At 38.6% G+C, this 13774-nt stretch overlaps 1 protein-coding gene across 3 annotated transcripts in view; it reads left to right on the forward strand.

Moving 5' to 3' along the window:
- Positions 1-1183: 1183 nt before the first annotated feature.
- The window catches only part of pax7a (paired box 7a), a 59247-nt gene continuing 46656 nt past the window's right edge, over positions 1184-13774 (forward strand). For 2 of the 3 annotated variants that reach the window (XM_070444903.1, XM_070444905.1), the window contains exons 1-4: positions 1184-1686; positions 3026-3261; positions 3802-3931; positions 4165-4293. In XM_070444903.1, coding sequence (XP_070301004.1) covers positions 1602-1686; positions 3026-3261; positions 3802-3931; positions 4165-4293 — 580 coding nt within the window. In that variant the 5' untranslated portion in view covers positions 1184-1601. Of the gene's footprint in view, positions 1687-3025; positions 3262-3801; positions 3947-4164; positions 4294-13774 lie in introns of all 3 variants that reach the window. The other variant, XM_070444899.1, reaches the window with a different exon arrangement.

Consider the following 13774-nt stretch of genomic DNA (forward strand, 5'->3'; position numbering starts at 1 on the left):
AGCTTGCACGTATTACTAAAACGATTTGACATTCTTGACAAGAAATTTTAGGCCTAATGAAAGTTAAAATGTTAACATCCAAAATGACATTTCTTAACCTATATTGTGCTATTGAATTCCACGGATGTCCGTGGAACCTAGGCTAGCCACAGGTGTCATCTGCAGCAGAGAACGCTGATAACGAGTAGATCGTACTGAATTAGCCTTTGCAAAAATTTCAAAAATGTGTCTTTAATAATGTAAACTGTGCGTCAGATCATGATTTTGAATTATACATTCCTGTGAGCTACTTTCAATAGAAATCACCTCTAATAGCCTACATCTGTAAATTAACTTTTTTAATGACTTTATTTATATTTATTTATATTATATTCCATGTGTATTGTTTGAGTGCGTTGTACATACAATTTCCCGTCAGACAATTGTTTCAATTCATTAAATTACAATAACTTAAATATGCAATTGAAAAGTCGTTGAAACAGATATAAACCAGATAGGCCTTTACTAATCCCGATTATTGGTCATTGCATGCTTTGCAACTCACAGTTAGGCCACTTACGTTTCGCTTGTTGGGCCCCTTTCTACGATTTATGAGGGCAAAGTTCCCTTTCAATAAATGAATGCAGCTTATTGGTGTGGTCCGGCGTCATAGCCCGCTGTGCCAGATTTCTTCAAGCTTGCTAAGACACCTCAGTCCCTCAACTTAAAGGTCCAATCCATCCCCATGGTAATGTGGGTAGCGATGCGCGAGGGAATAGAGTTGCTTTTGGAGTATTTAAATGTTGTCTTGCCCTTTAAATGTAGTCTTTTTCCTATAGTGTTACACCTCAAATCAATGTCTGATGTTATAAAAAGTTGACCTGAAGAAATAATTTCAACCTGGAATTTAGGTTACTAACGTCTGTCTTTTAGACACACACACACACACTGATTGATTCACGTGTGGACAGAGCAGAGGAGTCGTTTTTTATTCAGGTACAAGGATTACTATCACATCTGTTTAGTTTAGTTTCTTTGTTTTGTAAAGTAAAGGTAGTGATGCAATGAATTGAAAACGAAATGTGTGCTTTACGTCCTATGCCGTTGTGTGATTGGTCGGCAGGTCCGTGGCTATACCCACTCTCCCATCATGAATAAAAGAAAGGCCGTCGAGCCTATCGGCGGGCTCTACTGTCTCCTCCTACAACGTGCGCCAAAGTTGGCCACTTACACTTTCAACCAGCAAGCAGACGTTATCAAAACTAGCTGTTGACCACTAAGTATATCAAGGCAAAGAATTAAATAACCTTTGCCCATTTACACATTCGAGTGCAAGGTGTATCCCCTCCCTTTACACACCACAAACCTCCTCACTATTGGGGTCTTCTTTTACCCCGGCATTTCTCTGCATGACTAACATCACCACTTTCTATGTTGGAGGGGTTATAGTATTTACGAGTTTCTCTGTCTGGGACTACGATTTATAGTTCGATTTTTTTTATCCTTTTGAGAGAAGACATTTCGTTACATCCTATCCGCAAAGACCTACATTTTCTTGTTTGGACTTTGCGCGAGTAAGAATTTGGTACCAGTGCCCACTAGGTGTTTCTCCAGTAGCTAGAATGGCTACTTTACCAGGAACAGTGCCTCGAATGATGCGCCCTGCGCCAGGCCAGAACTACCCCCGCACCGGATTCCCTTTGGAAGGTATGTCATATTTTTTTACTTGGAAAATCTTTCTAGAGAGTTGTAAGAAAAACAAACTCGTCAGCTTGGAGGCAGGTTGTAGCTCATCTTTGTCAAATATTAAGAAATATTAGGCAATTGTGTTTTCAATTTTTTGTAGCTCATCTTTGTGATATATTAGGCAATTGTCTTTTCGATTTGTCTATTGATTTACGCCTACAAGGACATTGCAATTGTTGTTTTATATATCAGAATAGACCGTCTAACATTGCTTGACAGGCCTACATGTTGATTCTAGAGGTATAGGACTACTTTTAAAGTATAATTTATCATGTTTACTTTATGCAAATGTTCAATGACAATATGGATGATCAACATTTGACTTCATTTAATTTTTAATGCGTAATATACCTATCCTCCTTATTGAAAAGTTACCAAACCAATGGGGACATTGTTGCTAAGATAATTGTATCAGCTAAATGATAAACTATGCGAGGAAATACAAAAAATATCTTAGCATATGCGCGGAAAAATACCAATTTGTATTTGCATGTATTTATGGGAATCGTTCCCAGTCACAGCGAGTTCGTTCGTGCTCAAGAGCTTTTAACGAAAATACACAAAACCACGTAGCTTGCAAGTTACTGACGCTCCAGGATTTGTTGAAGTATCCTGCTGCTACAAATGGAAGTAAAATACACAGCAAAGAGATAGCTCAAAGGATCACATCAATATTTGTACAGCATGACTAGGAATAATCAAGGTGGAAAGTGTCACACTCTTTAGTGCCTCTTGAATGCGAAATTGGATGCTCAAGTGCTCTATGGCTGTAATTATACATCCTGCCAGCCAGGCTGACTGGGAATGAGTTTGTCTGCGTTCTCTAGTGAGAATGGATGGGCTGTGGGATATGTTTGGAAAGTGCCTACATTATGGTATATTATCATAAACGTCACTGCTATTCGGCACGTCCATACAATTATTATTAGGCTAATGTATTATTATCATGGTTGAGGCGACGACAATGATTATTATTAATATTATAATTATCATTATTATAGGCGTATGTGAGTGGCCTATCTGAATTGATTGCATTTGATTGTCAAGAACTATACAGGCCTAGGACTACTAATTTTGATTTTAATTATTATCTATGTGAAATAACTTTCAGTAAGATATCAATGAATTATATAGCACCAAACCAATTTCACATATTTAATTGTTTATCCTAAGCCTATTTTCACGATGCCCTCTTTGTCATTGCATTGTTGTCTAACTTGATCTCTTTCGCATTAAACTTTAACAATATCAATATCATCAGGACAATATGCAGGACCTGAATATGTTTATTGTGGAACAGTATCAACCCCCCTGGGCCAAGGTCGGGTGAACCAGCTCGGTGGAGTGTTCATCAACGGGAGGCCGCTGCCAAATCATATCCGACACAAGATAGTAGAGATGGCACACCACGGCATCCGACCCTGTGTAATCTCGCGACAGCTACGAGTTTCCCATGGTTGCGTCTCCAAAATCCTCTGTCGGTACCAGGAGACCGGTTCGATTCGTCCCGGGGCTATAGGAGGCAGCAAGCCCAGGGTGAGTGGAGGACTAGTCTCTACATTATTTCACAATCGACAAACTTCAGATACACCTTGACCTGCCATCCGTGTCAGTGTATCTGTCTTCTTCTTCGTCTTCTTCAGTTATTATGTCACGTGCATTTTACGCACCTGCATGCATGCATGAGGCAACATTTTCAACATAGAAACATTAGTTAGGCCTATAGTCTAGAAGTTATGATTATAGGTATTGCATAGAGTAAAATACATGCAGTTTTGTGTGGGTATGATTTGTGAGGTAGCCTGTGAAGACATGAACCATAGGCCTACAACTCGATAACAAAAAAGTCACTAGGCCTACAATCAGGAAGTCGTCTATAGGCCTTGGTTTGTAATGTCGAAAGAAGGCATGCGCCTCCATTTCAAACTCCCCCTCAGGGAAACAAGTCTATATATCAGCTTTGTTATGTGTATTTGTATCCATATACATTACAAGATCATGTTCTTCATGTGACTTAAAAATTGCTTCGACTTTCCCCTCTCTGTGTTTGGCCGTTGTACATTTTCAAACTCACAGCAGGTAGCAACTCCGGACGTGGAGAAGCGGATTGAAGAGTACAAGCGAGAAAACCCCGGGATGTTCAGTTGGGAGATCCGGGACAAGCTGCTGAAGGACGGGGTGTGCGACAGAAGCACTGTTCCTTCAGGTGAGGCTTCATCTGGTAAGCAACTTTTCCTTCTTATGGTGATTACTGTAAGACTATAGTCTGGTATGCACACATTTGGAATGCAGTTTTTACTTATTTTACTTCTATTTTTGTGACTTCAGAATTGTTCACCTTGTCTTGACATGAACCTATAAATTTGAAGAAATATATCATTCATGTATACACAAAAGTACTAGGACTTCAATGTAATCCAAGGCTTGTTTTGTTTTCAGTGAGTTCCATCAGCCGAGTTCTGAGGGCGCGATTCGGCAAGAAAGATGATGACGACGATAGTGATAAGAAGGATGAAGACGGGGAAAAGAAAACAAAGCATAGCATCGATGGCATTCTCGGRGATAAAGGTAGGCCAACAAAGAAAAACGTCAGTTTATTTAGCTATAAATTGTGACTAAATCGTGTCATTAATATTTGTGGTATTAAACAATAATACAATGTACGGTAGCCTATACACACACAATAATTCTCTATTAGGCCCATGACTCATTATTGCAATAGCAACATCATCAACAACGATAATTATTATTATTGTTGTTATTATTGTTATTATTATTGTTGTTGTTATTATTACTACACTTTAGTAGATCCTATTCATATTATACAATGAATTATTATTACATTATTATTTGGAGGTTAAGTTATTACGCTTGTTAATTTGGATCAACCTTTATCGTTTTCAGGTCAACAATTTATTTTAAAAAAAAATCTATATATCTCTTGGGAAATTCTTATACATTTACGGTAAATCTGAAGAGACTCTCACAGATTGGTGCATTCATTCCTGCTTTTAAGTCCCAGCTAGTCCTTACTCAATTACTCAATTATTTATGTGAGCCTGACGGAAGGTATTTAGCTCCAGAAAATTAATTTGTGTAACAAATTCCTCTCGCGCTCTTTTAACGATCCCCTAAACGACAGCTGACAGTTGACCCATTTGACAATCAATGTCAGTTAGAGGCTCTACATKTCTTGTCAGTTAAACTGAGACGAAGAGGGCAACTTCTCTGCAGCCATATTCCTCTAATACTCATGGCATGCACACATTAACTAGTTTGTAACACACATTTTTCAAACAAACAAACTCTTATTTTGAATATGTTATTTTTAACATTGGGTAATAGGAATGCATGACATTATTGATTTATTTAGCTAGTCTTTTAAGATAACTCAGATTCATTGTTAATTTATATTTTTATATAAGCCTATATGAAACATTTCATTGAGTTAGTAGGTTCGTGCTATTGTGCCACTTGTCAGTGCGCTCTCTGTCATTGAGTAGCCTATAGGGAGAGAGAGAAATCACAGTGCTTATACAAACCTTTCCTGAAAGAGACAAAGGTCGCCCTTAAGATGATCAAACATCCTTGAATAGGGTTTAGATAAGAGTTCACAAAAAGCTTTTCCCCATAAAAGACACTGCCAAACTTCTTCAAACTTGAAGATGAACTTCAGTCGCACAACCTCTCTTATCCATTGACGCTTTTCTAAAGTGAAGATTCCAAGGTACAAAGGTAAATCCTAGAAAGCAGGGCAGCAAAAAGGGTCAGTCCATTCTCATTCAAAAACCCGCAAAGAGAGAGAGAGATAAAAAAAAAAAGTGTGGACAAAGGGCAGGGTAGATATAAAGGGAAATGAATTATTCAGTACAGCCCGCTGGTAGATAGTTTTGTAATATTACGGAATAGTCTYTTGGAGGAGAAAGCGCATTTGATGGTGCAAAACGGTTCATTCTTTTTTTAATGGCTTGTGTCCATTTATTCATTTAGAGGTCGGACCATTGTGTTTCTTAGCTCTGTATGGTGTGCTTAATCATGGAAAAATGTTGGACTTTCCGTTTCTAAACAGATATGCTTAAAACTTCAGACAAATTGACCCATTGTAAAATTTCGGTCTCTGATTTCGAAGAGATGTTATCATGTTGCAATCCAAGGTGAACTTTTGCCGAATGTTTAAGTGCAATCTTAATCTTATTGCTATTTTTTCTGATCATTTGTATCATTCTTATTCGATGCTTTACACACGAATAAAAAACAGGAGTCTGTTTACCACCTTTTACATCGAACAATTTAATCGGCCTGCATTCTGATATATTAATTCTGAGATATGATTTTGCTTGCAACAGTGTCACATCAGAATGTTGGAAATGATCGCGTCAGATCTTTCCTCAATAGGTTAACTCAGAACACCAAATGTGCTTTTTAATTCGTTAAAAGATTCGTCTTCTCCCTAATGCAGTTTACCATCCAAATTGCATTTAACAACGTTAAGACTTATTAGAGCAAGTAGGTCTAATGGAACGGTGTCTGTTGAATAGGCGGCTGTGTTGGAGTGGGGTGTAATAGCTTGCAGGCATGGTAAGAAATGTATTTATCCCCAATCAGCCCCTCACTCTCTGAGTTTGAAGCACAAACGTTGTGTTGAAGGGTTTTAAAGCAGATTAAATGTAGCCTTTTATTTATTTTCACTTTCATCTCTGAGCGGGGCTCACAGTGGCTCACCCTGGGCACACATTCATGAGATTTCTGGTTTACTTCAGATATCTTTAGATGTATTACATGTATTTATTTGTTTATTTATTTGTGTATTCATTTATTTTAGTTTTACATRACATATTTTTCCTCTCTGTAATCTGACGTGATAAAACAAGTAGGCTATTTTTTTCTGTAAAATTTCAAGCAAGTTGCAATAGGCTAAGGCTAAATAAGGGTATGGAGATAGATCACCATGGTCTGTTGTACTGCGCTTCCATGTTTGTAAACGGAACGCAGGCTCATTATCTCATTTTGATAAGAATATCCATCCATATATGCTTTCCACAATTAAAGAGCATCCACCTGCCATCTTCAATAACGCAGAGTGATAGTGAGGGGCTGCGATGACGGTGCCAAGTTTCAATAGGCGACCAACGGGGTGAAGGGGTTCCACAAAACGCCAAACGTGCATGTTCTCAGTCTTGGATATATTGTTTGTGGATGACTGGTCAGACCGCCAGGGAAAGAATGAAACCGTTATTTTAAAAGGGACCATCTGCAATTACTAAACCAACAAACGGTCCTCTGTAGCCAGCATGAATTGGCGAGGTGGAGGCAATGGACACTTCAGAAAATCGTCGGATTACCTGAGGTTCTCAATCTAATCAAACAGAGGCCAGACTGGCTTTATGGGCGTTGGGAAGGGATAATGAGAGAGAGCATCGGAGAGCCACTGTGGTGTCAAGCAATCCGAGGCTCCGGGCTCGCTTTCTCTGTGCATATTCAATTAAATGACCATGGGTGCCGATTAAGAACAAGGATGTTATATACAAAGGGACAGAAAAGAATCACATCATCTATGAGATAACATAAAATGTGTAGCCTTTTTGAAATGACAAACAAACAAAACAAGTTAAAATATGTAAAGACCTAAATAAATAAGTATTACAATTTGTGTGTTCTACGCAGGCGCGCACACACTCACTCACGCGCGCACACACACACGCACTCACGCGCACACACACACTCTATGTCTACGGAAATATAATGTAGTTATATTTCGGGGTCTAAAGCCGTGCTGAATGAGAAGGACAGGGGAATGAAGCGAGAACCCACTTCAAACAAATCCATCTGGAATAGGCTAGCGTGTGAGAGAGATTTAGTGAAAGTATGGGGAAGTTATTTAGCTATTATTTTTCCTCGGGCATTGAGAGTAACTCCATCTGCACTTTCTTCCAGCTATTTGGCTGGGTTGAAATAGAGGGATACCCAAATGTTGGGCAGAGATAACATACCCATCATAGCCCAGACCCTGCGATGTGCTTCACTGCATTAAACTCGGATTAACCTCCCCTTTCCCCGCAGCCCGCTCTCGACACATTMCACTGAAATTTACATTGGTGGATTTCTTGCACACAGAGGGGGCAAAAGCTTAAAGCCCTCGCTACAGCTAATCATATAATCGATTATGATATTATTGATAACAAAATAGATAATAATAATCATATAATTAATAATTGGCCTAATAATAATAATTTCTGATTCTAACCAATATATTAATTGCAACTAGTAGCCTATAAGAAAGCGCATTATTTTGAAACTTTTGAAAATATTTAAAATCAATTATAGCCTACCAAATGTTGTCAAATAATGTAAATTAATTTAATACTAGCGTATATTATTGTAGCGTGTAATTTGCTATTTTATGGAAATGGACAGTCAAAATCACGATAAAGACCATGTTTTAATCCTGGAACCAATCAAACACAGGAGGTTGGTGGCACCTTAATTGGGGAGGACCGGTTCGTGGTAATGGCTGGAGCAAAATTAGTGGAATGGTATCAAATACATCAAACACATGGAAACCATGTGTTTGATGCCATTCCATTAACTCCGTTCCAGGCATTATTATGAGCCATCCTGCCGTCAGTAGCCTCCACTGCAATCAAATTACCCAAACCAACCACAGTTTTTCATAATTGGAATTTAAACAGGTTTGTTAGGAAAGCTTTTTCTTGATTTTGACAGGACACTGAATTTTGAGTCTCAATACGCGTAAATCAGTTCAATCACTGGCAGGCTAAGATAGAATCCGCGCTCTCTAAAACGTACACAATCATTTCTAATTTATGTTAAATCGTTTGCACCGAAGCCGATTTCTTCGACAGTGAACGAAATTTAGCAGAGGTCATGGTTTACAAGCGTTTATACAATTAACAGTACATGGACCCCTTTAATAATTTAGCCGCCACTATTTTTACTCTTCGTATTTGTATCTGTACACATAGTGATTTATGTCATGGTTTGCTTTTGTCTTCCCTCGTGAAACTTGAAACAAGCTGAGCAATGGCGGAATGGAATGGCATCTGGAGAGCCCCTGGCATTATTTCCAAACAACCACACGTCAACCGATGGTACACGTTAAACGGATAGATGGCCATTTATACAGACAACCTTTGAACGATTAGGTCTCGATTCGTTCTCTCCTTTGGAGGAGCATTAACGCGCAATTATACCCAATGTTTTTGGCGACCTGTGAATTTGAGGAGGACCCCGAATGTGTTATGTGCAGGATTTTCGTTTCCGCAGTCATGTTAAAAAGAGACAAATAAGAGAGAGCAAGGGAATATAGAAAGTAGCCTAGGCGAGGACAGCTAACTGGAAGAAATGGAGAGGCTTTTGGAATTCCAACCTTTTGCTTATCAGAAACATTATTGTGACGGCTCAAACACAATGGTCCCACTGGTTGAATCAACGTTATTTCCACGTCTTTGAAATTAAATTACGTTGAACGAACGTAGAATAGACGTTACACTGACGTCTGTGCGCAGTGGGGGAGTTRGTCATTGCAGACAACGTTTTCAAGCCTGCCGGTCTATTAATTAAAGCACTGCTTGTCACGTGGGACACGTCCTATCATGCGCACACTTCTTAGGATAATGGTTTTTCGATCTCTTGTAATGTGGGATTCTCCATAAGGGACAATCTTTCCTCTCCAGCTACTTAGGGGATATTGAGAAGTGTACAGACGAAGACATGGGGATTTTTATCTCATTTATAAAGACGAGTTAATAATCCTTTCCTGCTTAATAACTTTAAAAGGATTCAATTTCCCCTCTCATTTAGGGTTACGATCATACATTGTTATTGGATACAATAGTATCATTTCAAGGTTAACATTTCATGCTTGAAAAATATTAAAATATTGTCCTATACTGTGTTATAGTTAAAACAATTCCGGACGTTTTAATCCATGCATGTTGTCGTCCTCGTTGATAATGATGACGATTATCTGTTTAATCTATTGTASACTAACTCATTTCACATTTCCCTAATGTGGTCAATATTTTGAAGGCGTCTTGTTAGCACCACGGTATTTAGTGGGCATGGGGGTCACAGAACCGATTTCCGGGCCAAGACATACGGTACAAATTATGAAGGAAGTATATCCCTCAAGGCCCCCGCTCATAGCAGTAGTGTGCAGGATGTTCTTATCATTTCTGTCTGTGTCTTATTTAGCCATTTTTTTACTAGAATGTTTGGTGACCCTATCACATGTTCAATGCTGATGATAAGGTGCTGCAGACATATTGAGTCAAGTCCTATTTTTGTGCAATTCTTTATCGATACCTTATTGTTCCAACGTAATTATGACATAATGGAAAACAGAGACATTTTAATTTTTTAGCAAAATGTTACTTTGTTCTATATTTCCTGTAACGCTTCAGTTAGCCTATTGCAACAAGTGGGCTGCATGTATTGTACACACGTAGGCCTATAGACTATCGATTACCCTCTATCGACAATCTCCTTATAGTACAATAATGAAATAGTAATCGATTTTATAACATTATACGACAAGTAACTCATGCCAAACTTTCCCAAACTAGTCCCCACAATGCTGTATGTAATATTTCAGTGATTTTTTTTTTTTTTCGTTTAACTTCAGCATGGCTGGTTTATACACCGCTGTGCAGGTATTTGACTGGTGCAGGGGCCCCTACAAATCCAACTCATTGCGGTTTCCCCTGTAATTCATCTTGGTATCCCAGGGAGAGGGCCCCAGGTACTCAAGGTATCTTAATTCTTTCAGCAAACTTTTCCAATAACTTGTCTCCAACAAAGCCTCCTCTGCAAGAAAGCACCGATTTCAGTTGACCTATCGGCTACTGCAAGAAGGCCTACAGGTTAGGTTGAGCTTTTTATAGTTTTTAGCAGTTGTGTGATTATGATGACGGATTCTTATAATATTTAACAGCTTGTTATAACACGGTTTGATTTCAGCAACGTTACCCATGAAATATTAAAGGGTGGGGGGAAAAAACGAAATATATTTGGTCTAAAGATTTGTTTCGTTTTCTCTTCCTGAGCTAATGTTGAGCAATGCATTGCATAAGCTCACAGTATTATGTTTGAATTATTTATGGTTATTATCATTATTAATCTTCTTCTTGTTGTTCTTTTTTTATGATTGTTATTATGATTAAAGGTATCCATTATTAATTAGCAATAAGCTTATTTGTCGTTGCATGCCTCTGACATTCTTAGCTTTCCTTTTGGTGGAGACTGAGACTACAGAGCGAGGATGACAGGGGTAAGCTAGGGGTCCCCTGTGAGTCTGACTCGGAAATCATAACTTGACCAGCTTTTCCTTTTCTGAAACCAACTCGTTGAACTTGTCAGATCTAATCAGGGCGTTTAAACGTTCAAGTGTATCGGTGGGAAACAGTAGGTGATTGGTCAGGGCCAGCAAATGCGGCTTTCGAGCATTTTTGAAGATACGTAGAGGGGGATGAGCACGAGGACGCTTGGAATTGGATTGCTCGAAGGAGAGTCTTTTTTTCTCCAGGCTTTTCCCGCTACTGTGTCAATTAAATGGCCATCCAGCGGGCTAAACAAGGCCACCGGCGCATGAACTTTGGCAGTGCGTGCTAATTAGGTATTACATTAATTAGAATAGACATCTATTAACGTCTTGAAAGTTTGCCATTTTTTTACACAGTTTAAAAGGTATAACAGTGGGTTAATGGCTTACAGCCAATATTACATTTTATAGCATCCGCATGATGTGTGCTGCCCGTCTAACTGATGTCCTAGAGATCTTAAAACCCAAAACATACGTTTAATCGTTTTTCTAACCTATGATAGGATTTTTCTATTTTTAAACAAAAAAATATAAAGTACCAGTCAAAAGTTTGGACACACCTACTCATTCAACAGTTATTTTTTWTWTTTTWTWTTTTTTACTATTTTCTACATTGTAGAATATTAGTGAAGACATCAAAACTATGAAATAAAACCTATGGAATCATGTTGTAACCAGAAAAGTGTTTAACAAATCAAAATATATTTTCTATTTGAGATTCTTCAAAGTAGCCACCCTTTGCCTTGATGACAGCTTTGCACACTTGGTTCTCTCAACCAGCTTCACCTGGAATGCTTTTCCAACAGGAGTTCCCATATATGCTGAGCACTTGTTGGCTGCTTTTCCTTCATTCTGTGGTCCAACTCATCCCAAGCCATCTCAATTGGGTTGAGGTTGGATGATTGTGGAGGCCAGGTCATCTGATGCAGCACTCCATCACTCTCCTTCTTGGTAAAATAACCCTTACACAGCCTGGAGGTGTGTTTTAGGTCTTTGTCCTGTTGAAAAACAAATGATTGTCCCACTAAGCGCAAACCAGATAGGATGACGTATCGCTGCAGAATGCTGTGGTAGCATTGCTGGTTAAGTGTGCCTTGAATTCTAAATTAATCACAGACAGTGTCACCTCCACACCATCACACCTCCTCCTCCATGCTTCATGGTGGGAATCACACATGCCTTGAACATCTATTCACCTACTCTGTGTGTCACAAAGACATGGCGGTTGGAACCAAAAATCTCAAATTTGGACTCATCAAACCAAAGGACAGATTTCCACCAATCTAATGTCCATTGCTCGTGTTTCTTGGCCCAAGCAAGGCTCTTATTATTATTGGTTTCCTTTAGTAGTGGTTTCTTTGCAGCAATTCGACCACGAAGGCCTGATTCACYCAGTCTCCTCTGAACAGTTGATGTTGAGATGTGTCTGTTACTTGAACTCTGTGAAGCATTTATTTGGGCTGCAATTTCTGAGCCTGGTAACTCTAATTAACTTATCCTCTGCAGCAGAGGTAACTCTGGGTATTCCTTTCCTGTGGCGGTCCTCYTGAGAGCCAGTTTCATCAGAGCGCTTGATGGTTTTTATGACTGCACTTGAAGAAATGTTTAAAGTTCTTGACATTTTCTGTATTAACTGACCTTCATGTCTTAAAGTGATGATGGACTGTCATTTCTCTTTGCTTATTTGAGCTGTTCTTGCCATAAAATGGACTTGGTCTTTTACCAAGTAGGGCTAGCTTCTGTATACCAACCTTACCTTGTCACAACACAGCTGTTAAGCTCAAATGCATTAAGAAGGAAAGAAATTCCACAAATGAACTTTTAAGAAGACACACCTGTTAATTGAAATGCATTCCAGGTGACTACCTCATGAAGCTGGTTGAGAGAATGCCAAGAGTGTGCAAAGCTGTCATCAAGGCAAAGGGTGTTTACTTTGAAGAATCTCTAATATAACATATATTTTGATTTATTTAACACTTTTTTGGTTACTACATGATTCCATATTTGTTATTTCATAGTTTTGATGTCTTCACTATTATTCTACAATGTAGAAAATAGTAAAAATAAAGAAAAACCCTGGAATGAGTAGGTGTGTCCAAACTTTTGACTGTTGTTGTATGTGTGAAATTTGTTTTGATTTAGAATGGACCATTATCATGCACCTGTCACAACAGGAGCAGCGTAAGAAAAAGAGTAATCTATGCACTTAAATTGCAAATGGAGGGCACTTTTCCCGTGGTTCATTTTCATGTCAGCCAGGTAGGCTATATTCCTGTTGTAAAGATAAGCAATTCTCTTAATATTTGGAAAGTTGAGAAATATATATAGTAGGCCTAGTCTATAGAATACTGATGGGATCCTCCTCTTTTTAGTAGAGGCCATGACTCTGTTTTCTAATGTAATTGCATAGCCTATAGAAATGTTGCCCAATATGAGCTCATGGGCTCTCATGAAGTGTTTGATTTGATTTTCGATTACATTTGCATTGATGTCAGCGTGATTAGAGCGACAATAGAGGGCTGAGTACCAGGCAGGCACTTTTTTGGTTACTACATGATTCCTTATGTGTTATTTCATATGTTTGATGTCTTCACTGTTATTCTACAATATAGAAAATAGTACAAATAAAGACAAATCCTYCAATGAGTAGGTGTGTCCAAACTTTTGACTGGTACTGTATCTAAAAAAACGAATGTTTTGCTATTCCTA

This window comes from Salvelinus sp. IW2-2015, linkage group LG1, assembly GCF_002910315.2.
Source record: "Salvelinus sp. IW2-2015 linkage group LG1, ASM291031v2, whole genome shotgun sequence".
In the NCBI taxonomy this organism is placed as follows: Eukaryota; Metazoa; Chordata; class Actinopteri; order Salmoniformes; family Salmonidae; genus Salvelinus; species Salvelinus sp. IW2-2015.